This window comes from Tarenaya hassleriana, unplaced genomic scaffold (genome assembly GCF_000463585.1).
Source record: "Tarenaya hassleriana unplaced genomic scaffold, ASM46358v1 Cleome19, whole genome shotgun sequence".
Classification (NCBI taxonomy): Eukaryota; Viridiplantae; Streptophyta; class Magnoliopsida; order Brassicales; family Cleomaceae; genus Tarenaya; species Tarenaya hassleriana.
The window spans coordinates 1998014-2023069 of NW_010965304.1; the positions used below are offsets into that span (position 1 = coordinate 1998014).

The 25056-nt window shown below is 37.9% G+C and overlaps 5 protein-coding genes across 6 annotated transcripts; 2 read left to right on the forward strand and 3 right to left on the reverse strand.

Moving 5' to 3' along the window:
* Window positions 1-12: 12 nt before the first annotated feature.
* On the reverse strand, window positions 13-2320 carry LOC104811105 (VIN3-like protein 1). The gene is made up of 3 exons (XM_010537693.2): window positions 1726-2320; window positions 1260-1570; window positions 13-1173 (listed from the first exon to the last, which is right to left on the reverse strand). Exons 1-3 carry the CDS (start codon window positions 2205-2207, stop codon window positions 104-106), a joined length of 1863 nt encoding a protein of 620 aa, XP_010535995.1. The 5' UTR covers window positions 2208-2320; the 3' UTR covers window positions 13-103.
* Window positions 2321-6311: 3991 nt separating this feature from the next.
* LOC104811106 lies at window positions 6312-8596 on the reverse strand. The gene is made up of 2 exons (XM_010537695.2): window positions 8011-8596; window positions 6312-6572 (listed from the first exon to the last, which is right to left on the reverse strand). Exon 1 carries the CDS (start codon window positions 8476-8478, stop codon window positions 8023-8025), a length of 456 nt encoding a protein of 151 aa, XP_010535997.1. The 5' UTR covers window positions 8479-8596; the 3' UTR covers window positions 6312-6572; window positions 8011-8022.
* A 3118-nt stretch (window positions 8597-11714) lies between these two features.
* Window positions 11715-13162, forward strand: LOC104811107. The gene has a single exon (XM_010537696.2). The coding sequence runs from the start codon at window positions 12244-12246 to the stop codon at window positions 12955-12957; it is 714 nt and encodes a 237-aa protein (XP_010535998.1). The 5' UTR covers window positions 11715-12243; the 3' UTR covers window positions 12958-13162.
* A 410-nt stretch (window positions 13163-13572) lies between these two features.
* LOC104811108 lies at window positions 13573-17449 on the reverse strand. The gene is made up of 6 exons (XM_010537697.2): window positions 17198-17449; window positions 16935-17067; window positions 16506-16609; window positions 15765-15909; window positions 15537-15680; window positions 13573-15333 (listed from the first exon to the last, which is right to left on the reverse strand). Exons 1-6 carry the CDS (start codon window positions 17236-17238, stop codon window positions 13816-13818), a joined length of 2085 nt encoding a protein of 694 aa, XP_010535999.1. The 5' UTR covers window positions 17239-17449; the 3' UTR covers window positions 13573-13815.
* A 2751-nt stretch (window positions 17450-20200) lies between these two features.
* On the forward strand, window positions 20201-24706 carry LOC104811109 (probable plastidic glucose transporter 2). 2 transcript variants are annotated; one of them, XM_010537700.2, is made up of 14 exons: window positions 20201-20563; window positions 20954-21069; window positions 21283-21400; window positions 21500-21567; window positions 21668-21800; window positions 22118-22217; window positions 22301-22413; window positions 22502-22595; window positions 22821-22980; window positions 23082-23225; window positions 23304-23377; window positions 23506-23594; window positions 23694-23808; window positions 24451-24706. In XM_010537700.2, the coding sequence occupies exons 2-14, from the start codon at window positions 20979-20981 to the stop codon at window positions 24631-24633; spliced, it is 1482 nt and encodes a 493-aa protein (XP_010536002.1). In that variant the 5' UTR covers window positions 20201-20563; window positions 20954-20978; the 3' UTR covers window positions 24634-24706. The 2 variants fall into 2 exon arrangements, with proteins under 2 accessions (XP_010536002.1, XP_010536000.1); XM_010537698.2 differs by having other exon boundaries at window positions 20289-20563; window positions 20942-21069.
* Window positions 24707-25056: the final 350 nt, after the last annotated feature.

Sequence of the window (25056 nt, forward strand, 5' to 3'; positions counted from 1 at the left end):
GCTCCGGTTCAGCAACAACAAGGATTACCTAACCGAAAACACGAAACCAAACCCGAAAAATGCCCGCTCTGAAAGCTCTGTTATGTCAGATCTTACCGGAGGATCAGCCGTTCTTCGGCTTCTTGGAGGGGGATACGATGTCCGGAAACGAGTGGGCGAGCTGTTTGGCCAGTTGATCAGGATCCTCGGCGAATGCATCAATGAAGAGACGAACGAGACGGCATTGATACTGGCTCGATCTCAAGCAGAACCATGTTAAAAACTTCAGTCTAAAGTCTGAGCTGATATGGCCTTCACGTTCGAGCTTTCTGATCATTCTGATGCAATGCTCCAAGTTCTCGTCTTCCCGGGGCTGGGAAAGGGGCAATGGCTGGCCGGAGAGATTGGTATTGGACTCGTGCCCATCGTCCTTCGAGTTCTCGGCCATGTTCTTGAGGAAATCGGTGGTGGTTACATTGCCAACTGTGATCTGAAATCCTTGATCTTCTTGATCGTTGGATGCTCCATTATTTTCGATTTCCTCGAGAAACTTACCCGGCTCGTTAACTTGTCCGCCCTTTGAAGATTCAGTAGGTGCCAGTACCATTTCCTTGTTCAGATCGGGAACTGTCACTATGTTCAGATCCAGGCTACGATCCTCGGACAGCAAATTCTGTCCTCCCGAGTTACTCGGCCTGTCCGTGACCTGTTCCTCCATATCCCCAGCCCTACATACCCTTTTGGAAGAGCTACCGATCATATCTCCAACAGCCTGACGGAACAACTTTGCAAGTTTACGAACCCGATCAGAATCGATCTCCGTCGCATTTTCCGGCTCCTTGCCCCTCACGGTATCCGTCTCGACACCCATATGGCTCTGACCGGTTTCAGCTAACTCAAAGCCTTTGGTAACACAAGCAGTCTCGGAGTGACCCCATTCTCCAGCCTCGCTATATGCAGCAACACAGAAAATGTACTCAGTCGAGGGCTGAAGACCGGTTATAGTAACTGTCTTTTGAGTCACGGGGATCACACGAGTCGGTTCCTCGGGACGTGTCTCTCCCCTTGTCTTGTAGTACCACAGTTTATAGCCCTTCAATCCATCCTGCGGCGCCATAGCAGGGATCAATCCAAACACAGTGATCCGAACCGAGGAGAAAGTCACCTCGTCGCACACAAAGTTACATCCGTGAGCTGCAAGAAACGAGGAATCGAGACAAAGATATCAGAATGCGGGTATGCATCGATAAAAAACAAAGACGATAATTTCAGATTCCGACCTCGAATCACTGGATCGGCACCAGATGGATGGGCCAGGAGTTCATCAGCCTTTCCAATGGCAAGAGAGCATGATTTTCTGATGTGCGCGGCTACCGACAGTCTCCCGACAAGGCCATGAAGTTTACTCGCCGACTCCATATCGGTAGGGCCGATCTCACTGTCGAGTTTCGCCTTTGCGTCTTTCACAATCTCATGCAGTTCTTTGAACTTCAATGTCCCGTCAAGAAGCCTGCAGCTCAAGTTGATCTTGTAAGCTAGTGTATCGAGCCGCCTCGAGGTTTTAGCTATAACCAGCTGCTTCTTCCAGAATCTGTGAGAAACCCACATGGAAAGAGACGCAACATCAAACCAGTTTCACCATTAAAGAATAAGATTATGAGGATCTTGTCTGAAAGAAAAAGAAAAAGAACAAGAACAAGAATCCATTAACAAAAAAAAAGAAAAAGAACAAGAAGGAAATCTTACTGGATGATTCCCGAAATCGTGCCGCAGAAACGACAACGGTAACCACCGTCGAGTTGCATCAATGGGCCGTGATAGATGACGCCGACCTCGTTCTTCTCCAAAGCGCATTCGACGTGGCAGGAAAGACCACATCTCTCGCTCTCGCTCTCACCAGACTGATTGCTGCACTCCAACCACTTGCTCGTGTCCTTGTTCTCGTCAAAAGTTCCGCAGATGCAACAAGAGCACCTTCTACAGAACTTATCGACTTCTGACTGAACCTTTCTGCAAGCAGCGTTCGCGCATACTCGTGGATTAGCGTCAGACGTGGGGCCCAAAGGCTGTTGTTCCCGAAGCGGTTTAGGGTTTTCGGGTTTCCTGCTTCGTTTCTTGTTCGAAGGCCTTTTGACGTCCGAAGGCTCGGGGTTTTCGCTGGTAGATCCGTGCGCGTTTATGGCTGTCTTCCTCGCCACCTTTTTAGTTTTCTTCGAACTGTCGGCCATTTTTCCTTCGAGAAAATCCGAGATTTTCGTTTGTGTATTGAGACAAGAATCTGAACTTGAGGAACTGCAAAGAACAACAAAACCTACGAAGTTGTGAAATACGATTCAAGAAATCAGATTAACCAAAAAACTATGAATTATTTTATTTAATTAACTAAACTTTCTACCAATTGTGCTGCTTGAAAGTTGAAACAATAGCTACTGTGGCATATAGCCTTGTAGGTTTATGAAAGACGTATAAGAAAGAAATCAATTACAAAATAATGTATAAACATGTTATTCCCCAAAAAAAATGTACAAATATGTTGACATTTGTGGGCGTGCGAAAGCATCATATTACACATATTCACATATATATGATGCATTTTTTATGCACATAATGTGAGATCATATATGAAAAAAGGTAGAATCACATGGTGAACATCAATGCATGGGAGACCATATATATATAACCTTTTTTTACACATGGAGAACATAGAACATACATGATGCACATCAAAGTCGGACTATGAATATGAATTATTTTTATACATGCATGATGCACATCAATACGAGATCAATATATGACCCGATTTTCATACATGGAGGACATAGAACATACATGATGCACATCAAGATCAGACTATGAATATGAATTATTTTTATACATGCATGATGCACATCAATACGAGATCAATGACCATTTTTTACACATGGAGAACATAGAACATACATGATGCACATCAAGGTCAGACTATGAATATAAATTATTTGTATACATGCATGATGCACATCAATACGAGATCAATATATGACCTGATTTTTATACATGGAGAGCATAGTACATGATACACATCAAGGTAAGACCATATATATGAACCAATTTTCACATATGGAGAACACGGAACATCACGATGATATCAATATAACACCATATATATAACCGTTTTCAATACATGGAGAACATATAACTTCATGATGCATATCAATATATATATATATATATATATATATGACACTATATATATGAACATTTCGATACATTGATGCATAAACCTCATGATACAAATCAATACCATACATATATATATATATACACGAATATTTTATATACATGGAAAGCATAGAATCTAATGGTTAGTAACTTAGTATAGCATCACCCAAGCCTTCACAACCACGCCAAAACTCAACACGTTTTTTTTTCATCGATTTTTTTTAAGCATATAAAATATATCATCGTATAACATAAACAACAAAATATAGTGATGATTATTTCAAAACTATATTAATCATCTTTCAAATCCAAACAATACTATTCACATCACATGAAATATCATGACCGATCATACGGATCTAACTTTTCAAACCGACAAATATTTCCAACGGAGAAACGATTACAGTTATAATCATTCTCCAACAAAGTAGTCAATCACAACTTAATGACTGCCATATAAAACAACAAACACCAAAGACATGCCTCCTTGGATCTAGATCTATAAACATGTGAGCAAATCTTTTACCGGTATCACATATGAAGAAAACAATAAAAGAATAAAAAGGAAAAATATGAAAAAAAAGAATAAGCATGATATTAATGAAAGATAACGAATGAAGTACATGTCGGCCTGCAAAGAAGCCGATGATTTTGAACATCGATAAACAATAGCTAACGTGCAACAAATCCTTTGCGATAAAGAAAAAGATTCGAGAATTATTGAAATACCTGGCGACAGAGAAAAACAACGAGGAGAAGGGTTCTCAGCGGCGGAGAGGTTAGAATAATGAATCAAGTATATCTTAGGGTGAACATATATATAGCACACGAAACCAGGCCTCGGATTAGGTTTGAACTTGACCGGATAAGCTCAACTTTAATCCATATAGTAGTTTTTTGAAAAATGAACCGGTATACACCGGTTCATATTTGCAGAAAAGGAAATCGATTAGGCCAACTAGATTCCGACTCTTCAACATAAGAAACACATGATTCATTTAACATATAACATGACTCGGCATTTTCATTTTAGGATAACCTTGCTCTTTCCATTTGTGCTATCCCTCCGAGATTTTGTATTAATGACAATTTAAAAGTTTGAATATTCCGAAGCAAAAAAAATTCTCATACTAAATAAAGATTTCTACGCGTGAAAATATATCTTTTGTACATGTAACAAAGCTATTTTTACCGAGTTTTTCGATATAGAGTAGGAGTAAAAGTGATGAACAAAACCAAATACAAAGTGAGAAGCAATAAGGATAAAACATACTTCTAAATCCAAATAACATAAATTATCTTTCATATGGATATAAAACGCTAGCAATTTAACATCTCTCACAAACTTTGTAAGAAATTATCAATGAACACAAAAAATAAGGTATATTGTTGAGAAAGAATCCACCTTTTATAAATCCATTCCCTAATAACTTAACTCAACAACAACATCACAGGACATTAGCATGAAAGTAGACAAAAAAGAAAGGTTGATAAAATGTTGACCAATACCATAGAAAACAAAGGAATTAATATGAGTAACATTTTGAAATAATGAAGAGCAATAGATTTCGCAATTTAACAATCTTGGTAAGGTATCCTTATGCTCGATCGGATTTTCCGATTTCACCAACAAAAGCCGACATCCAAACAGATGAGTTTTCAGAATGATTGAACCAAAGGAAAGAAACAATTGTAGGATCATCTATATCCCATATATAGTTCAATTCATAACAGACAAAACTTAAAAGTATTTCAAATGCATCATCCAAAACATCAAGTCCCAAGTGTGAGAACAAGGGGAATGTAATCGTGATTTTCAAAAGAATATTAGAATTAATTACAAAAGAAACTACAAAATTGTGTTCCATGCAAGAAACCGTCAACTTGGTAATAAAAATAACTTTGTTCCATAAAGTCTATCAACTTCATCACTTGAAGTAGATACAAAACGACAAAAGAAAAAAAAACGTCGACCAAAGCTAATTACGATTTTAACATTCGTTACATATTAGCTAAAAACGTAATGATAGTAGAGTTCATTGATACAAACAGCTGGGCAAGTACCTAAGAAAGCTCATTGTTCATAAATACAAAGCCGTTCTTACTCATGATTCTGACATAAGAACATAGAAATGGCCCGTGTCCTAAAGGCAATATGTATAAGCCAGATGAACTTGATTGTTGAAAACATCAAAATTCAGCAAAATAAGAGCAAAAAACCAGATCCCAACATGAAACATTTTCAAGTATATGGTAAAAAATGTAATGTATTTATCAACGCGAAATATAGCTGAAGAATAAGCCAAGGGCATTTATCGGTCACAGTTCATGAGAATTTTTATGTTATGACAAGAGATTGCAATAGTTCGAGAAAATCGCAAACTCAAGGTTGTCTTTCTTGGTGGAGAAAGACAGAAGATCTAATGTTATTTTTATCACATGCTAAATTGGGTGCGCTGACATGCGAGATTCTGATTCGAGGTACGAGAAAAGTCCTGCTTTTAGGGTTTACTTTCTGAATTTTATATTCCCATATATATATATTTCAACTTATTTGTTTTTTTTTTCCCGGGATACCATCCTTAAATTAAACCCTAGACCAACTATTAAACAAACAGAAAGATAAACAGACTATTCCAATTCCAAACAGTTTATTTTACTTGAATTTTCAAAATATGGGTTACTTTAACATTTTCAAAAGTCCGATACTCGTCCACCGGCAAGACGCGTGCGGGTTAAGCTATGGGACGATCCGACCTTCGGATTCGGATTCGACACGATTACCCTGTAGGACATATGGGTACTTGAGCCGCATGGGGTGTGGCAAGCGGTGAGGGAGCGAAGTGCGAAGGATGGAGCAAAGATTCGGAGGACGTGAGCAAGCAAGCACGAGCACGAGCACAATGCGCGAGGGCAAAATGGCGATTTCGGGTTCTATATAGTTAGGTATTTAGGGTTCTAACCCCTTGACTTCTGCCACCTCAAGTATGTTTCCTCGCCTCTTTTATCTCTTCGTCGAACCATCTCTCCGCCTCATGCTCCACGCCTTCACCACCGCATCAACTCGCAAATCAGCCACGTATATACACAGTTCGGGTACCCGATCAAAGCGAGTATCAAAGTGATGAATCTGAGAAACAGGGTTCAGGGTCGGGTACCCGAACCGTGCCAAGCCCTAGATCGTATCAGTTGTAGCAATCGGTTTCAAAGGAAAGTGATAGAGCCTATTGTCGGATACATTTAAGACGTGGTTTAGGTACATATTGCAAACCTTTTTTTTTCACCAGCAAGTAGAAAATAGTATTTCTACAAACTAATTTTGATAATCCACACACACCTTGTTACTTCTTCACCCGCAACGTTGAACTGTAGCTGTAGCCGGGTTTATAGATCTGCAATAGGATTGTACACGAATAAGACGGGTTTTAGTGAACAACGAAAACCAGACCCATGTATGAAACTGAAACATAGAGACAGTACCAGATGTCTTTGACCAAGATGTTTCTGTAGAGAAATACTGCATCAATGGTGCTAAAGAATGGGAATTGACTACAAAGATTTTGGGCCGCTTAACAAAAGCCATAAGGATGTTCCTTAAACGAAAATATCCAAAAACGGAGCAACAATCGATAGCAGTCAACATAATTTAGCATGGAAATGCAAGAAGGCAAAGTAAACTATTCCGAGGAAGAAAAAAATGCATCGTTAATGCTGCAAAAAGCATGAGAACAAGACGAATCATATCGCTAGAGAAATTCTTTACACCGCTTCTGATCTATACGCAGCTTTGAAGTGTGGATGACAACATGTAGGATATATACTATATATACTAGTAGGGTACGAAAGGACAAACAAACTATCGAACGGTATGCCTCATATCCAATGACTTGGTAAAACAAAACAGAACATTATATATATATATGTATATCCCATGAATATGTTCACAAGGAAGTGTAACAACCAAAGGCAGCCTGAAATGGGGGGAAGAAATCGAATAAGCATAACATAGAAAGTTTCTTATAAGAAGCTAAAGATCAATTTCATGGAACAGATTCGAGGGTTCACAGGAAAGGCCAAACTTTTCTAACTGATACGGAATCACACCAAAAAACAATATAGAGATGGATACTTACTAGGATTGCTTTTGGGGGGCAATAACCTAAAAAAACATTAACTTTAAAAATATCATATAAATACATAAATTTTAAAACTTCTACAAAACGCATAAAATTTGCAAATATTACCATAACTCACATGTGTTATGAGATATTTGCAAAAACTCAAGTAGATTTATGACAATATTTAGAAAGTTTATGTAGTTTGGTAGAAGTTTTAAAGTTTCTATATTCATATGGCTTTTTTTTTTAAAAAAACCTTGTTTTTAAGACTAATTTCCCAATAATATATATATACACATACATATCCAAATTCTATAAAGCATAGAACTTAATCATCAGAATCCATAATCTACAGTCTCCAACAGACTGGGTTTACTAACACCAATCGCCATACATAAGGAAGGGAGAAGTCCACAATTAAACAACAGACAACACCAACTAAGTTTCTAAAATTGAAGAACACATACTCCTATTCAGCAAAACATCAACACTTGGCCACCAGAACTCAAAAGAACCACATGATCTCCATCAAGGTAGGTCAAGAAACTTCAATCATTATCAAGAACAAAGGTATAAACCCTTTTCAAAAATCCAGACTCTCCAACAAATTAGGTCTACCAATTCCAGTCGAGAGCAAACACAGAAACCCTCAATTCAAAACCACGAAAGCCAACTTAATTCCCACGATTCTAGGTGGAAAACAGTTCCTTACCTTCTCAATTCATCAAGAAGACGCCCGTTTTCCTTCGCAATCAGGGCTCGAGTCGAAGTTCTTCGAAGGGTACTTCGCCGTCACCATACCAACTTCGAACACCAGATTATCGCCGGAGGATCGAATTCCGGTGATCGACCACCACTTAAACATAGCCCGGACCCGAATCCCTTGGAGCTCCGCGATCCGACCCTTCACGATCCGACCCGACACCTTCTTCGAGTAAGTCGCCAGATAGTTGTCCGGAGGGAGCGTGATCTTGCACGCGCCGCCGAAATCGATGGAGAACTCGCCGGATGTTTGATTCAAGCTATAATACTTGACCGAAGACGGTAGCAACCCCACCGGAAAACCATAGTTTGTGAGCTCGGCGTGCGCCGGAGTCGGCGCCTTCACGACCGGATCCGGATTCTGGATAGAGAGCGGAAAGAGTAGAAGGAGAGAAAGAAGGACAAGAGATTTTTCCATTCTCGGCTTCAATGGGAAGAAGAATAACGTGGAGGATCTTTCTCTCAGCTTTTTCGCCTTTTGTTTTTAGTTTCGATTTTTCTGACGGGTTGCTCTGTCAAGACGGAGACCTGTTGAAAAGAACAATATGACTTGGTTATATATTTTTTTTCATTTTTTAAATCCACTAAATTATTCGAAATTTTAACCGAAAAGTGCTTTGTATTCTAATCATATTTATCATTTTTAATCTAAACTAATTATAAAAAACAATTAACATTTTAATTCTATATAGCAGTTCATTATAATTTATAACTATGAAAAAACTAGTGTAAATGCATAACTAGGCAAAAAATTTCATAAAAATAACTACAAAAATCTCACATAAACTAGACCGGTTTATCTCAGTTTAATGCCTGAATTGTAAAACAAAAAAAAATTATATTTGAATGAACACAATGGAAAATCTGCTGGGTTATGATTTGCGATTTTTTTTTTTCACGTGAAGTTTTAGAAAATTGATGGAATTGTCTATTTAAATGGGTTGGGTCGTGTAAGTGGGCCTGGGCCCACTAAACGTTTTACCTTGGGGTGAGATAGTATCGAGCCCAGACGGGTTTTAGGCCTTGATAAGGCCTAGTTAAATTATAGCCTGATTAAGGCTTGTAAACCCGGTTAGACCTGGTCAAGCTTTATAGAGGCAATTTAGAGTCGGTTTGGGCTGATTAATCTCGGTTTGGTAAAATAAAATCCGGTTAAATGTGGGTATGCCTTAGGTTAATCTATGTCTGTTCTTGGCTATTTTTGTTAAGACACCGTCTTTGCAACATCATTTCTGTATTTATGCTCTTGAGTCCAAAGGGATGTTTTATCTTATATACATGTGATATAAAATAGACTAAAGCATAGAAAATTCGGTGGATAATTTTATTGATTATCACCGCACCATGACCATTAATCACATGCAACATAGTGGATAATATATGTTGAAAGAATATGAATAAATAAAATTACATGCGAAATTGCAAAGAAAATGTTAAAAATTTCAATGGAAGAGATAAGTGACAGCAAGGGCCACTAGGAGAAGAAAATAAGCTATCCCTTGGTCGATGGTTGTTCCTGCAATTAATTATAATATAATTAGTTCTTGCTTTTAATATTCCATGAACTGGAAAATTATATAGACAAAAAAAAAACAGATGAAAAAAAAATCCTAGCGAAATTACATTTCAAATTTTCAATTATAAAAAATCTCCATTTTTAGCATGAAAATTCGATTTTTTTTTAAATTTTCTCTGATAATTGTTTATCTTTCCAAAGAAAATCTGTTTATTATACATTTCCCTTTTTTTTTGGCTCCTCTCTTGCTATTCCTCTGCTTCTTTTTTTGTTTGATGAAATTCACTAACGTTTCTAACAATATATATATATATTTATATATATATATATATAAAAATCATGGAGAAGATGTGCTTACCATCACTAGAAGGAGGAGGAGCTGGGGAAGGAGACAAGATTTGTGCATTGCAGAGCTGCAACAACACCAAGAACATGAACCCTAGAATTTGAAAAGACGAAACTCTCTTCGAATTCATTGTTTTCATTTCCTCCGTAATTCTTTTTTTTTTTCCACGAAGATATTCAAAAGGGCAAATTTAAAAAAAAAACACTTAAATTCTTCTCTTTAAGATTTTTTTTTTTTTTTTTTTTTTTTGCGCTTCTGGGTTTGGGACCTTGACTATGATCGTGTGCGTATATATATGCGTGCGCGCGTGAACATACGCGCTCAGTTTGGGAGAAAGGGACAGCGCGAGTGACAGGTACGCGTGGTTGACGCGGTACTTTGTTGACTTTGAAGGCGGCTCGGTCTTGACCCGGAAACTTCTAAATTATTTTTCTTTTTTACTTTGAAATTTTGAAAACACATATCTATATATAATATATCAAAATATTTTTTTCTTTTGATTTGATTTTTATTTGTAATCTATTAAATTTAATTTTATAGGAAAATATTATTGTGCAGAATATGTATTTTACGTTAAACAAGATTTAGTTATTTAACTTTTGACAAAAAAGATTTAGTTATTTAGGGCAAAAAAATGTATAGCCAAAAATCGGATTAAAACTAATAAATCATCTAGAGAGAGTATCGACACATCAAATCTAATTAGAGTTGAAGAGAACAGAAAAAATAATGTATAGAAACAGTTACTTATTAATTATGATATTTTACGTCTGTGGTCAAGATTTTCCGTACGACGAAGTTTTTGGAAAATTAAAAAGAAAAACCAAAAAAGGCCAAAAAACAATCCTAATCTTCTGCGAAGCTTCCATCCATTAGCCAAAACCGGAAATGGAGAACCGAAATAAACCGGTCTCACCAAGCCGAGAAAATGAATAAAACCGAATTAAATCGAAAACAAAAGGATTCTGAACTCATATATATAGCCCAATAAAAAGTTGATATAATAAATTTTATTTCTTCTAAATTTTGTTTTACAATTATGTGACTGTTATTTTCAGGATACAAGACTGTTATATAGACAATATAGTTACATTTTATAACATGAAACTCTTTTAAAGTTTGTTTCATTTATTGGTAAGCCGACGCCCCCAAACGTAAGTAGCATGATGGTATCTGCACCTGAACGATCCCGGGTGACTCGTGGGTGAACATAGGCACCACTTTCTCGAACCCTTGTTACGGATTTCTTGAGTCGAATGGCCGATTCCTCGCACCATCGGGCATGACCAACGGCTCCTGTGACAAACCGAGGGCTGAAATACCGTATGACACATACCTTCCCCTTCTCCTTCTCCTCCTCCTCTTCCTTGGGTGATTTATGTTGTGGAGGAAGAGGAAGGAATCATTATGGTACGAAGAATTCTACAAAGAAGGGTGGTTAATAAGCAAAGTTTATCGGTATAAAGGGTTTTTCTCGGATTCTTTAGATTTCAAGATTCTGATTCTTGAAAATGCCCTCTTAACGAATGGAGAGGATTATTATGTAGCTAAAAAAGCAGGAAAAAGAATGGTACCGATTCTTTTTCCGAGGCTAAATCGGCTTTCGCGTGCTGAAAAATGCTGCACGAGATTCTTAGGATTGTATCCAAGGGAAGGGAAAGGAAGAATTTCGAAAAATGCCCACTACAATTATTGATTAGTTCATTTAAATATTTATATTAGACGATGAACCCAAACCGTTTAACGTGTCGAAATTTCTAAAAAGAATAAATAAAACCTTCAATTCACAAGCAACATTCATCTTATCGTACAAAATATCTTTTATAAAACAAAAAATTCGAACCCAAAATGAAAGCGCGACCGTTTATTCACATAAAATTTTCTTGAAAATGAACATTAACCCTTAACCGTCCCAAACCGCAATTTTTCCCCAAATTATCATTACTAATTTGCACTCTGTTATACACTAATTATATCATTAGAAAGTGATCCCCATGGTGTTGTTGACTCCCCCCCTCCTATTTTTAGTCTCCTGGGAATTTTCTATAAAGAGGTTGAAATGACCATTTTACCCTCCTTTCTTCACTCCCCCGGCTCGGGAAAAGAGAACCTCGTGCTCGTGCCCAATACTTCCCTATCTCTGTCCACCTTTTCTCTGCAACGCATTTTCCCGCCAAAACAAAAAAGCTGCATTTTTTTTCGTTTAACAGAAAATAAAAAATAAAAGATGCTTCTTACCACTCTCTCCTACGATTTTTCACTGCAAATCTCTGTTTTTTCACCGCGCAGAGAGAGAGGGAGAGAGAGAGAGAGAGAGAGAGATGAATAGCTCATCAAAGGTGATAATGGCGGCCACACTGGTGATGGTGGTGAGTCTCGCCATGGTTCTCGGCTTAGTCTTGGTACTATTAGCCGAACTCTACTGCTCTCTCTTGCTCCGCCGTCGTAGCCGCCGCCAAAGCAGCAGCAATCTCCCCACCACCGCCGCCGTCTCCGCCGCCTCCGGGAACCTTTCAACCGCCATTGAAATACCCAATCCTCTAAACAACGTTTACACCCAAGGCGTTCTTCAAACCCCGACAAGCATGTTCCAAACCAAAACCCATTTGTCTGAACGCCACCAAGTTCTCGATGAATCTGCCTCACAAGCTTCTCCTGATCTGATCCGAGAAATCCAGGTTCAGCCCATTGTTTCCAATTCCGATTCCGACAACCCCGCGACCTGCGTTTCAGGAGATCATTTCATTTACATATCGAACCCGATCTACTCCAACGACGGTACGAGTAAACCGGACACGCCATTTGAAACGCCCGAGTCGTCTCCGTCGCGGCTCGAGACCGGCGACTCGTCCTCTGGCGAAGATTCCGTTGTGGTAACTCCAGAGTTAACGCCGATGAAGGAACTTCCGGAGAAGGCTTGCTCTGTATCGTTGAGAGATGCGAGGTCTTTGGAAACCTCTGCGAGTGATTCCAATAGCAACAATGGCGGTTCGTTTTCTTCGTCCGGTTCACGGTGTACTTCTCCGTCGTGGTAGGGTTTATGATTTCAGGATTCTTTTTTTTAAAATAAAAAAATCCGTGGTGTATTTGGCTTTGGTTTTTGGAACTTGTCTGCTTTTGGGTTGCAGAGCTCGAACATGGCTCTTTGACCGAAGCCACGCCTGTAGCAGCAGAGTTCCATCTTGCGTCCTTTTCTGATTTTGTTTTTCTCCTTAATATATAAAATAATTAGTTTGGGTACTTTGCATCGTTTGGCAAAATAAGCGCATTAAATGTTAAACCTTATAGAATATATCCATTAAATAAGATAATATAAGAAGCATTACAATTTAAGAAAGTGGACAACCAAGATTCCTAGTTACTGCAAGGGCCACCTCGTGGTCTAACAAAAAAAAAGTGTATATCATAGGATGTTTCCAGGGTTAATACTTGTACGCTTCCGTCGCAAAATATTCACAGGATCTTCATTCGCATAACATTCAACGATTGACCCCTCTTCCTTTGTTTTATTTTTAATATTTTTCTTCAAACAACACACACAGTGTGGATATGAACTAACACACCCACCCAAGTCTCACCCAAAAAAAGCAATCAGGAGAAGCGGTCGCATACGGACACGTGTCAATTGCCAATCCTTCTGAAGATACCGATTCAAAGCAAAAAGTATTGACCATATTCACAACATAAACTTCGGAACAACGTATATATATGGTAAATTTTCTGAACAGAACATGATGCCGAACAATCTTTCGAAACACAGACGTGTAATAATAAACTTCTACTAATCACATACAACAATGCAAACAAATGTTGGAAACAGAACATCACACACAGGAAAAAAAATAAATCATAAGCTTGTATTAAAAATCGTAATTTGATGATGTTTGAAGTATTTACCTTCCTTTGAGAGCCGCAAATCGAGCAGCCAGATCGTCGTAGTCAGGTAACTTTGGATGAACATGTTTGGCTGAACTCGAGCGGTCGGACTGAAACGAGGCAGCTCGAGAAAATACCTTTCCCGATTCGGATGGCTCGGATTGTTTGTTGGGTAGGGAGAACGACCTCGTAGGCGGAGGAATCTCTGACATTGCATCGGATCCGCCTTGCTCGGGATGCGAAACTCTGCTGCTATTTGATTCCTCTTGCTGCATCCTCATCTCGTCGTAACTCGAAGGCTTCCGGCTGTAATGCATCAGGAGTTTGTCTATCATCATCTCCTCGTCGTCCTTCTCGTTGTCATCGTCATCAAACGAGGTTCGGAAGCCTTTGCCCGAGCGTTCCTTTCTTCGGCTCCTCATTCTTCTTTTCATGATTCTCGGATCTTCTGTGTCAGCAATTTCGTCATGGCTTGGAGTTTTATGGTGTCTTCTTCTGCTAGATCTTGGTTTGGGCAGAGCATTATCTTTCACATTATCGTGATCATTGGCTCTCTTGGGCGCAGAAACGGTCTTATCAACGTCGGGACGAGTTTCAACTTCAGCCATCTCTGTTATGTTCCTTGCTTTTCCATTAGGTTTAACGTATGGAGGCGGAAGACCATTGTTGAAGAACGGTTTTAGCCTCGCCGCTTCTTCTTCTCTAATGCTTCTCGTCAGCTTTGCATATTCAGATCCAGCGCCCAGATTGTTACCACTGAACCGATCTTTGTCTCCACTCTTTGAGTGATTTGTTACAGAAGTAATCTCTGGCTCTCCTGAGGGTACTGCATTTTCCCTGTTCTCCAAACCATTACCATTATGAATACTTTCTACCCTTTTAGAGGAGCTGCTTTGCTTCAGTGTTCTTGAGGCACAATCTTCGGATTTCTCAGACACATTCTCTGCACAAATCTCCTGTTTGTGTCCTTGGAAAAAGTTCTCTTGCTTGAAAGCGAAAGAAAGCTTTTCATCTTTTCCCGAGGGGCTGCTAGGCTTAGGCGTTCTTGAGGCAATATCCTCGGTTTTCTTAACATCATGATGCTCCTTACCAGTTTGATGTCCATTCCTTTGAAGCAAATTCTCACGTTTGACCTTCATAACTATAGTGTCTCCCTCGTTAAAAAGTGGTTCATGTCTTTCTCTGGAAGGTTTTAGCCTAGACTGATAACCAAATCCGTTCCTTTCCGCCTCATTGTCTTTGTTATCTGGTCTAGCTGAATGATGAACTTTTTCTGTCCTTTCTCTTGATGAAAGCCCATTATGATCTCCCCTACGGTCGTTCTGATAAAATTCTTTTGCAGGTTGAGAGAAAGGATCTGTTCTTTCTGATGCGTCAGCCTTCTTTCTATTCAAGCTATGCTCGTCCTTTACCCCTTCAGACCTTTGCTTGGATGAGAAATCATGCATTTCTCTTATCGGCGGAGCCTTGTTTTCATCTATAAATTTGTACTTGTCATTAGAAATGTTTGGAGGCACCTGAATTTTGTTAAGTTCCTGCATATCAACCGCCACAAAGCCAAAAACTAATAAATCCATGTCCATCAGAGAACTAAGAGAAAGCACAATTCAGGTATTAGCTCTAGCAATAAAAACAGGTTCAATTGAGTCAAGCATGAAGAACATATTGTTTGTAAGAGTATTTCTTTAGTTTTAGCTCAAAGACACTTTCTGCTAAAAGGAATGGTTCAATGAGGTACCTTTACAGTGGCATTATTATGCCTTGATATCATCCGCTCAAAAGCCTTAGAATCCCATGGAATGGAAAATTCTGATGCAACATCAGCCATTAACTTCACTTTCTTCTCCAGAGAAAATGGTTTCGTAGACAAACTCTCAACAAGCTATAACACAAATTGTCAGGTGATGAACGACGTATGTGGTACAAGATAGTTTACTGGTTAAATGAGCATAGAAGAAATTCTTACCTCTTGGTTGACAAACAATTCCAGTGACTCCCCATACTTTTCATGAAACATCTGCCTCAGATCACGCAGCTCAGGCAACTCAGAAAATGCAGAAGCTGCAAACATCAAGGATGATACAGCTTCCCGGCAATCTTCAGGACATTCCCTGTGGAGCAGACGAGGGTATGAACTTAATCTTTGTTTCCACCCGCAACAAAACAATATATCTTTTGATCAGTGTTTCCTATCCAGCCACATGACGCAATTACATACTAAAGAAATGAGCTACAGTACAAAGAGCAGGAAATAAGATTAATCCTTTCATGGAGCCACCTACCTGACAAATGTAAAAAATAAACAGACATTTAAGAAAATGTCCTCCATTTTCATATTTAATCTATTTATCAACTTGAATCCTCTTGATCATAAATCCAAGTAATTGCTTCAACTGAATCTTAATGCAATGATTCAGCTGAATCTGCACCCTGGACCATTCATCAACACCTCTTTTCCTCGATCTCAGAATTTTCTTTTTATTTTCTTATGTGGCCGCTCGGATGAACACTAAAAGCCAAAATTGTACTCCATCGATGCATGTTGTTCTTCGCCTAATCACTACTCTAGATAACTACAATGTCGCTTCGCTCAATTTCCAGTTTTCTTGCATCCGATGCGCATATCACGATGAAGCCAACGGAACCAAAGACAGAAGTGTGTCACGACTCACAATCAAAATTGCATAACAACATGAATTACACTCACCCGATCTTCTGCATAACTGAAAGATGTTTATAGACGAAGTCAGAAGACATCTCAACAAAATCAAGATTCCATAGATGCTTTAATTCATCAAGAAGTCCTCCAGCCTGTCCAAATGACCAACAATTTATTATCCCTCAAGAATTCAATCAAGTTACTTCGTATTTCAATTTGAAGAACAAAAATGGAAAAAACATCACTACAATGGGTGGTAACCTATCAAACTCAAGTATAACGGAGGCATTATTTGCAACATACCTACGAAATTGGATTCAAAGGATAAAATAGTGTCTGCACGGTGAGTACATGATTTTTTTCTTTATTTTTTCCATCATACAAACAGGAAAATCACTCGATCCCAGAAAAACTGGACCATTCAGAAAAATTCAAATTATAGAACATACAAAAACGCATATACAGCGATAAACTTACCCTGCCATATGCGTTGACGTCAAGACCATTTGCGAGCAGATCAGCTAAATCCTTCTTCAGAAACTTGATCGTCGCGGTTCTCTTCCTCCGAAGAACGTCGATCCGATTCTTCGTCAGCTTTATCAGCGATTTCCTACAGATACAATGACACCACTCACACAATGAAAGTGATGAATCCAGACAACGAACGAACAAAACGTAAGCAGACGTCGAATCAAATTGTCTGAAATAATGTATGGAAAAGAGAGAGAGATGGAACAAACCCCTTGGGGACAAAACCGCGGCCTAAGAGACCGTCGAGCATCTCCAATCTCTTGTACTTCTGCCGACAGCGAACGATTCCACTCAGTAACTCCAATACAAAACCAGATTTCAGTAAGGAAGAATGGCCAGAGCTTCCGAGCTTCAACGAGAAGACGAATACGAGAGAGAGAGAGAGAGAGAGAGAGAGAGAGAAGCGTTGTTGTTTTTAATCCATTAATGGACTTTTTTTTCAAAACCCCAGCGACCGCAGCTCAGCTGTTGCACATCATCACATGTAATGCTGAATGCTTTTTCTTTTTCTTTTATTTCGGTTTTTTATATTTCCGATAATGACCTCAGGCCTTCCTCATCAAACGACAACGGCCAGTTTGATTTGAACGTTACATAGGGGTATTATAGAACATTCATAGTTTTATTAGATGCGGACGAATCGGTGATTTGGAAAAGTGGGAACGAATCCTGACCGTCCGATGAGAATAACCCCTTTGTTAGTGGTAATGGGCTAATGGGTTAGTGGATCGTGAGTGGAGATATGATCCAGTGCACCGCACACACGTTAAGAATTTGAGTATTTTAGAGTCAACGAATTATAGCCGTCCGATGCGAATACTTTCTTCGTTAGTGGTAGTGGATTTAGTTGTGTTGAGTACATAGTAGAGATTGGGTACACCTGCACCACCAGCAATTCAACTAATTACCGGAGGTGGACAAATACCACTATCCGACCCGAATAAAATACAAATAAAACATAACCAAAATTTATTTCTATTTTCATTATAATTTTTTAAATCAAACAAAGAGAAAAGTTCCTCTGAATATTTTCAAAAATTATTTTCATGGATGTAATTGAATTAAATATCGTTGATGCGACTAAGATGATTATTCTAAGTTTACATGATCCTATCATCATATTCGTTGCTATGACCGAATATTTTACTAATGATGAATGGGATAGTATTTTTGAATTTTTATATTGTTTTTTACATACAAAAAACTCAACGTTCTTGTCTTATTTAAAATACTCAAATAGTCATTTTTATCTATTCAATGTTAAAGATCAAATATTACAATTTCTACTTGTATTTTAGTATTTATCTATGGATTTATTTTTTATTTTTACATTAAATTATTATAATAAAAATAAGTAGAGTAAAACACAAAAAATTAAAAAAAATAACAGCCATTAGTTAAAATGGAAAAAAAATTCCAATAATATTTTTAGTGTTTTTTGTTTATTTTTTATCCATCTATCTTTTTTCGTGGTCTCTATATTTTTAAAGCACATAAAAAATTCTTAAGAGGTTTATATTGTATCAATCTACCCTTGTGTGATTCCTGTTATACCAATACCAATTATGGGTAGAAGAATAGAGATTGAAAGAAATAAAACCTTTTGTGACTCTAGTTTTCGATTATAAAAGATGGCTTTTTAAAAAGTATATATATATATATATATTTAAATTTCAATTATCTATAATTCCATACATCATTAATTTTCATAAAACATCTAAAAATTCTATTTTTATGATACGATAATTTAATAAAAAATAGTTTTATAAATTTTTTTCTTTCTTCAAATCGTAAATTGTTGAAACGTATGTTTGTATAACTTAAGAGTTTTTATATTTTAAAATATGACGTTTTATTTGGTTTTAATAATAACTAAGATCTTAAATAATTTTTAAAAAAATAGAATTTTATTTTTACAGCAAAGGAAATATTTAGAAACTTTATTAAAAAAAAAGTGTTCTTTTTATTTCTCTTTGTAACAGATAACAGATGATTTTTCCGGAAAAAAAAAGTGTCTTTTTTATCGTACTTTTATTTTAAAAAAGCTAAAAATAAATTTCAGAAATCTTTTGGTGTGTGTCAGGTGACAAGACGTGGAGGAGACAAAAACAGTGGGCGTCAGATTGGCAGTGAGTGTTTCTTGTAGACAAATATCATATCGCCCGTTTTAGTTTAATTTGTAACCCAATGTTTCCTTATAATCATACAATTGTAATTTATTAATTATAATAAATTATGATACACAATAATGACCCCGGCGCAATTCGTGGGAATGCCTACTCATTTTCTTTAAATTAACTGTTATGTTTTGACTTTTAGTTGAAATCTAGTAACGAATATTAGAAAAAAGTAATTAATAGAGAAAATCAAGGGAATGTATGCATTTAATATTTTACACCCCGAAGATATAAAATGGAATGGACTGATTCGTATGACATCTGATCCAAAGTATTATGTGTTTATTGTCTTGACTTTGCACCAATTTTTTTTACAAACGATTAAGGAATAGTAAATTATAACCTAAATTGGCTAACTGTCATGACAAACGAACTTTATCAAAACAAAGGAAAACTATCAAAGACAAATGAATTGGTTTATGAATGTAAAACAAATGTAGTATAAAAAATAATATAAATGATATTATAAAACTATTTCTTGATTAAAAACTTTTGTATTTTAAACAAAATATAAAATGATAATAAATTCAACAATTAATTAAATTATAGAAAAACTAACAAAAAATGAAATTCTAAAACTGATAATTGATAGTTTTCGCCACGCGTTCTATAATCATCAAGATTTATGTAATAGCAAAAAAACAAATTTATCATATTACTAGTAACTCGCATTTAATCAACTAAAAAAAAAATAACTTATAATCCAGTCTTGACTCTTGAGCAAATGGCGGGACCCACGCAGATGTAAGAGGGATGGAAACGGTGTCGTTAGGTATTAAGGGAAATCCAACCGAAGTGGATCTAGCAAAAACCGGTCTGGGTGGGCTTTTACCCGAGACACGTGGGCTTTCGGATTGCCCGGAAATTCGAATTTTATTATTCGCGAAGTAATGATATATCCGATTTTATAATCGAATATATATATATATATATATATATATATAAGCTTTCTCCCTCTTTTTTTTTGTAACCAATGATTGTACTGTGTTTTTTTTAGGGGCACGAGGAATACAGTCGGTGCAACAAGCGTTACAATCTCTGCTACACACCCGACACGTGTAAATCTAAGAACCGTTTATTCTTACGCCATTGATTTGGTACAAGATTTAGCAGAGAGCGCTCTTTCTCTTTGTCCCCATCTCCCTTTTTTGAAACCATTGCACTCTGCGCACGTTAGCCTTCCACGGGGCGTCACCGCCACTTTTTCTATCTTGTGCTTGAAGCTTCGAGAAGAGACAAATACCAGAAACCCTCTTTTTTTCCCCTGATCTCAGATTCCGTTTTAGATTATTTTTTTTTTGTGTGTGCGTGTGTATCTCTCTCGCTAAATCTCTGCATTTCGGAGGTGGCGAAGGGCCCTGAAGCTTCTGTTTCTTTCTTGTTCCAAGCTTAATCCAGGTGATTTCTGTTGTTTGAAGCTTCTGATTTTGATTGATACTCTCTGTTACTTTGTTTTGTTGTGGATTTGATCTGGGTTTTGGTCACTTTTTACTCTAATCGAGGTTTTCTCCATTTCTTTTCTGGGTTTTGGATTAATCTACGTTTTCCGCCTTGGGTTTTGGAGAGATTTGGTGTATATCACCCCCCCCCCCCCCCGTTTTTCTTTATCGAGAAAATGGCTCCGTAACGAATTTCCTCGCATGATCTATAATCTTAGTGACGGATCGAGTGATCTGACGTGTTGGAAACTTCATGATTTAGCTTGTAATCGAAGTTCAGTTTCTTAGATTTTGATCCAGAGAAATATAATCTGAACATTATCGGTAATAAAATCAGCTTATCTACAAGGAACTGGAGAGTTCTTGATTGGAGTATGTGGGGCTTGCAACGTGAAGCATCCTCCATGTACAAGAGATCGTCACCAAGAGAGAATACACCAATGCTTGATGTAGAAGAAAACTCAGGTACGTGGATTGATTAGTGTAATCTCAATCGTGTATTATGTATGATTCATGCGTGAAAATAAAAAAATACCCAGGCGTTGTTGTTGTTGTTGTTGGTTTAGTTACGATTCCAGTGTAGGATGATTTGGATATTTTTCATTGAATTTGTATCATATTTTGATTGTATTCCTTTCACCATACGGACTTTACACTAAGCCTGTTCTTTTATTTCAGCTCTTTTGCAGAATAGCTTGAATATGGAAGCAGAAACTACAAGTCCCCCTTGGAAATATTCCTTCCCCCATGTCATTGTAGCCACGATTTCGTCTTTCTTGTTCGGCTATCACTTAGGGTAAGCGATTATAAAGTTTTACGAATTTGAGTTCTTCGATATTGTTGCTTGTTATGCGTCTGCAAGGTCGAGGATTGCTCATTTTTTTCAATGTTACAGGGTAGTCAACGAACCACTTGAAAGCATTTCATCGGATCTTGGGTTTAGTGGTGATACACTTGCTGAAGGTACCCTTTAGAGGATTTTCCATGGATTTCTTATTTGATGTGGAGTATAGTCGATACTGATAGTGTTACTCATTCATTTTCTCTTGCTTGATATATGAAGGTCTGGTGGTTAGTGTATGTCTCGGTGGCGCATTTATTGGATCTTTATTCAGCGGATGGGTTGCTGATGGAGTTGGTCGACGTAGGGCCTTTCAGCTTTGTGCTTTGCCCATCATTTTAGGTGCCGTGATAAGGTGAGCTTAAGTTCGATAATAAGAAAAAACCTTTTTCCTCTACAGATTTGCTGCTTTTCTCGTGCATTGGAACTTCCTCACCAAGCTTCTAAGTGAATGAGTATTCATAATTTTCTTATTCTGATATATGTACACTGCCAGTGGGTCGTTATTGCAAGTTGAACTTCTTAAAAAACGAAAGGAAAAAACCTTATAAGTGCCAGTGGCTAGCTTCTTTGATCTCCATGAAATAATGATGTACATACAGAGAGCGGGTTGCTTCATGTTTTTTAAAAATCCCTTTGCTTTGTTTCTCAATTTTAAATGTGCATTTTCAGTGGAGCTAGTAAAACTCTTGCATTCATGCTTCTGGGACGGTTCTTGGTTGGGATTGGTATGGGTATTGGGCCACCTGTGGCAGCACTCTATGTGACAGAGGTATGTATATACAGAGGTATGTAAATAATTTTTGGTTTATGAGATCTTGATTTTTAATAGGAATATACTTATTGTTTGATTAGGTCTCACCGGCTTCTGTAAGGGGAACATACGGAAGCTTCATACAGATTGCAACATGTCTGGGGTTGATGGGTTCCCTCTTTATCGGAATTCCTGTACATGAAATCACTGGCTGGTAAGCAAGAATCTGTACTTCGGTAATAATCATTTTATTTGTATGTTCGCTTAGTGTGTACACGTTTAAAATAATGCCGGTTGTGCAGGTGGCGGGTCTGTTTCTGGGTATCGACAATACCTGCTGTGGCACTCGCACTCGGGATGTTCCTGTGTGCTGAGTCTCCACATTGGTTGTTCAAGGTCTGTGTTTTGATTCATTTTATCTTCTGTAAAGTTATTTTCAGGTCATTGTTATCGTTAAGAATTTCTCCTTTTGTCACTCGGGATTTGAGTTTATGTGTCTAGAAAGCTCTTTTGTGCTCCGTTGCTTCATTTTTCGCCATCCATAAGTATTCTTTTCTCTGTTCACGTGGTTTAGTTCTGATAACGGATTCAAAACGAATGTAAAATGCTCGTTTTTTGCAGCAAGGGAAGACAGCTGAAGCTGAAGCAGAATTCGAGCGATTGTTTGGAGGGTTACATGTTAAAACAGCAATGGCCGAATTACACCAACTAGAACTAGACAATGGAGACGAGCCTGATGTTGTCAGTCTCTCGGAATTGCTATATGGTCGGCATTCGAAGGGTATTTACCGCTTTTCCCCCGAAACTTTCTACAGTTTTTGTGTGTTTTCCGTTCTTTTATCTTCTGTATAGGGCTTTGTTATTCACTCGTTCCTTTTGCAGTTGTTTTTATTGGATCAACCCTATTTGCTTTGCAACAGCTATCTGGTATAAATGCCGTCTTTTATTTCTCTTCTGCTGTATTTAAAAGTGCCGGAGTACCGTCGGGCCTTGCCAACATCTTCGTAGGAATAGCAAATCTTTTAGGTATGGCGGCTTTTCTCTCGTTTTTTTCAATTATAACGATCTTCTCGTCTCGTCTCGTAACATTCTTGCGAGTTTCAGGATCTGTTATTGCAATGGTGTTAATGGACAAACTGGGAAGAAAGATTCTTCTTCTTTGGAGCTTTCTCGGCATGGTGTGTTGTTAAATCTTCTTTTTACAAGTTTGAATATTTTCTGATGTTGTTCTTTATCGTCGAAGATTAACGTTCAATAAAAAATATCAAGGATGTATCGTTTATGAAGTGTTCATTCTTGTTTGTAGGCGGTATCGATGGCACTTCAAGTCGGCGCGACAAGTTCATACTTACCACATTTTGGAGGGTTGTGTTTATCGGTCGGCGGCACACTTATGTACGTAGTCGATGACAGAAATTTCGAAACAGCTTCTCGATTCAGAACTCGAGAAAAATACATGATCATGGAATTTGGTTTCGGGTTTCGTTATTACAGGTTTGTGCTTACATTCGCCACGGGAGCTGGTCCAGTGCCTGGTCTGCTCCTTCCTGAGATCTTCCCGAGTCGAATTAGGGCTAAAGCCATGGCAATCTGCATGTCTGTCCACTGGGTAATGAATGAACTCTATTCCACTTCTCGTTTATGTATGGTTGAGGTGGGGAAAACACGAAATTCGGTTATCCGACTTGGCTTGCGGATTGGGTATTCGACTTGGCTCGCGGATTGGGTATCCGAAATTCGGTATCTGAGCACTCTATGAGATAAGATCGACTATTGTTTTTAAAAAACCTGGAATTCAGGTCTGGGTTTTGGTGAATGAGATTCGAAATTAGCCAAGGGTGCCCAGAGTAGTTAATTTACATTTTGATCACATGGTCACATTTGGACCATACCGTTATTTTGGTCACATGGTCACATTAGATTTAGCAAAAAGAGGGTATTTTGGATATTTTACCGTGTAAACGAGTGAAATTTTGACTAAAATGAGTTTGAATGTTAGGGTTCGGTTTGAATGTTAGGGTTCGGGTATTCGGGTGTATCTGAATATTTACCTCGCAGGTATTCAAATTCAGATATCTGATCCCATAGGTACAAGTTCGGACCCAAGATATTCGGGTTTGGGTATCCTGAAAATCTCGGGTATACGGTTCATGCCCACGAATGACCCCTTGAAACCGCTTAGAAAGAACTAGAGGGGAACAAATCCGCAATCTGTTTTACGTTGCTGACGATGTTGTCTGGTATCGGGCAGGTGATAAACTTCTTCGTGGGTTTACTGTTCCTGAGGCTGCTCGACCAGCTCGGTCCGAGGCTTCTGTACTCGATGTTCTGCACGTTCTGCCTGATGGCCGTGGTGTTTGTGAAGAAGAACGTTATCGAAACCAAAGGAAAATCCCTTCAGGAGATTGAGATTTCTCTGCTCGCAAAACCCTAATGTATCTCCCCAAGTTTTTTTTTACTTGGAACTGTGTTTAATGTACTAAATAATGAGGTTTTATTATATACTAGTATATAGATGCATTTGTGTATTTGAGGCTCTGTGTTGTAAAACTAATTTGTGCTCGAAATTAATAAAATGGGACAGTCCTATTTTAACAAAAAACATCGATATAGGCATTCATAAAAACGTTGGTCCCATTTTACGTTTTAATAATTCTTTTATTATACATATAAATGACCCTTGTAAATCAATCTCTAAAATAATCAAAATAAAATAACCAAATTCAAATCAAACTAAAATATTGGGCCTGCAATATATATATATATATATATATATATATATATATAGAGAGAGAGAGAGAGAGAGAGAGAGTAGAAGACTCCCAACCCAATAGTGTGCGCTCCTCGGAGGTTCCAC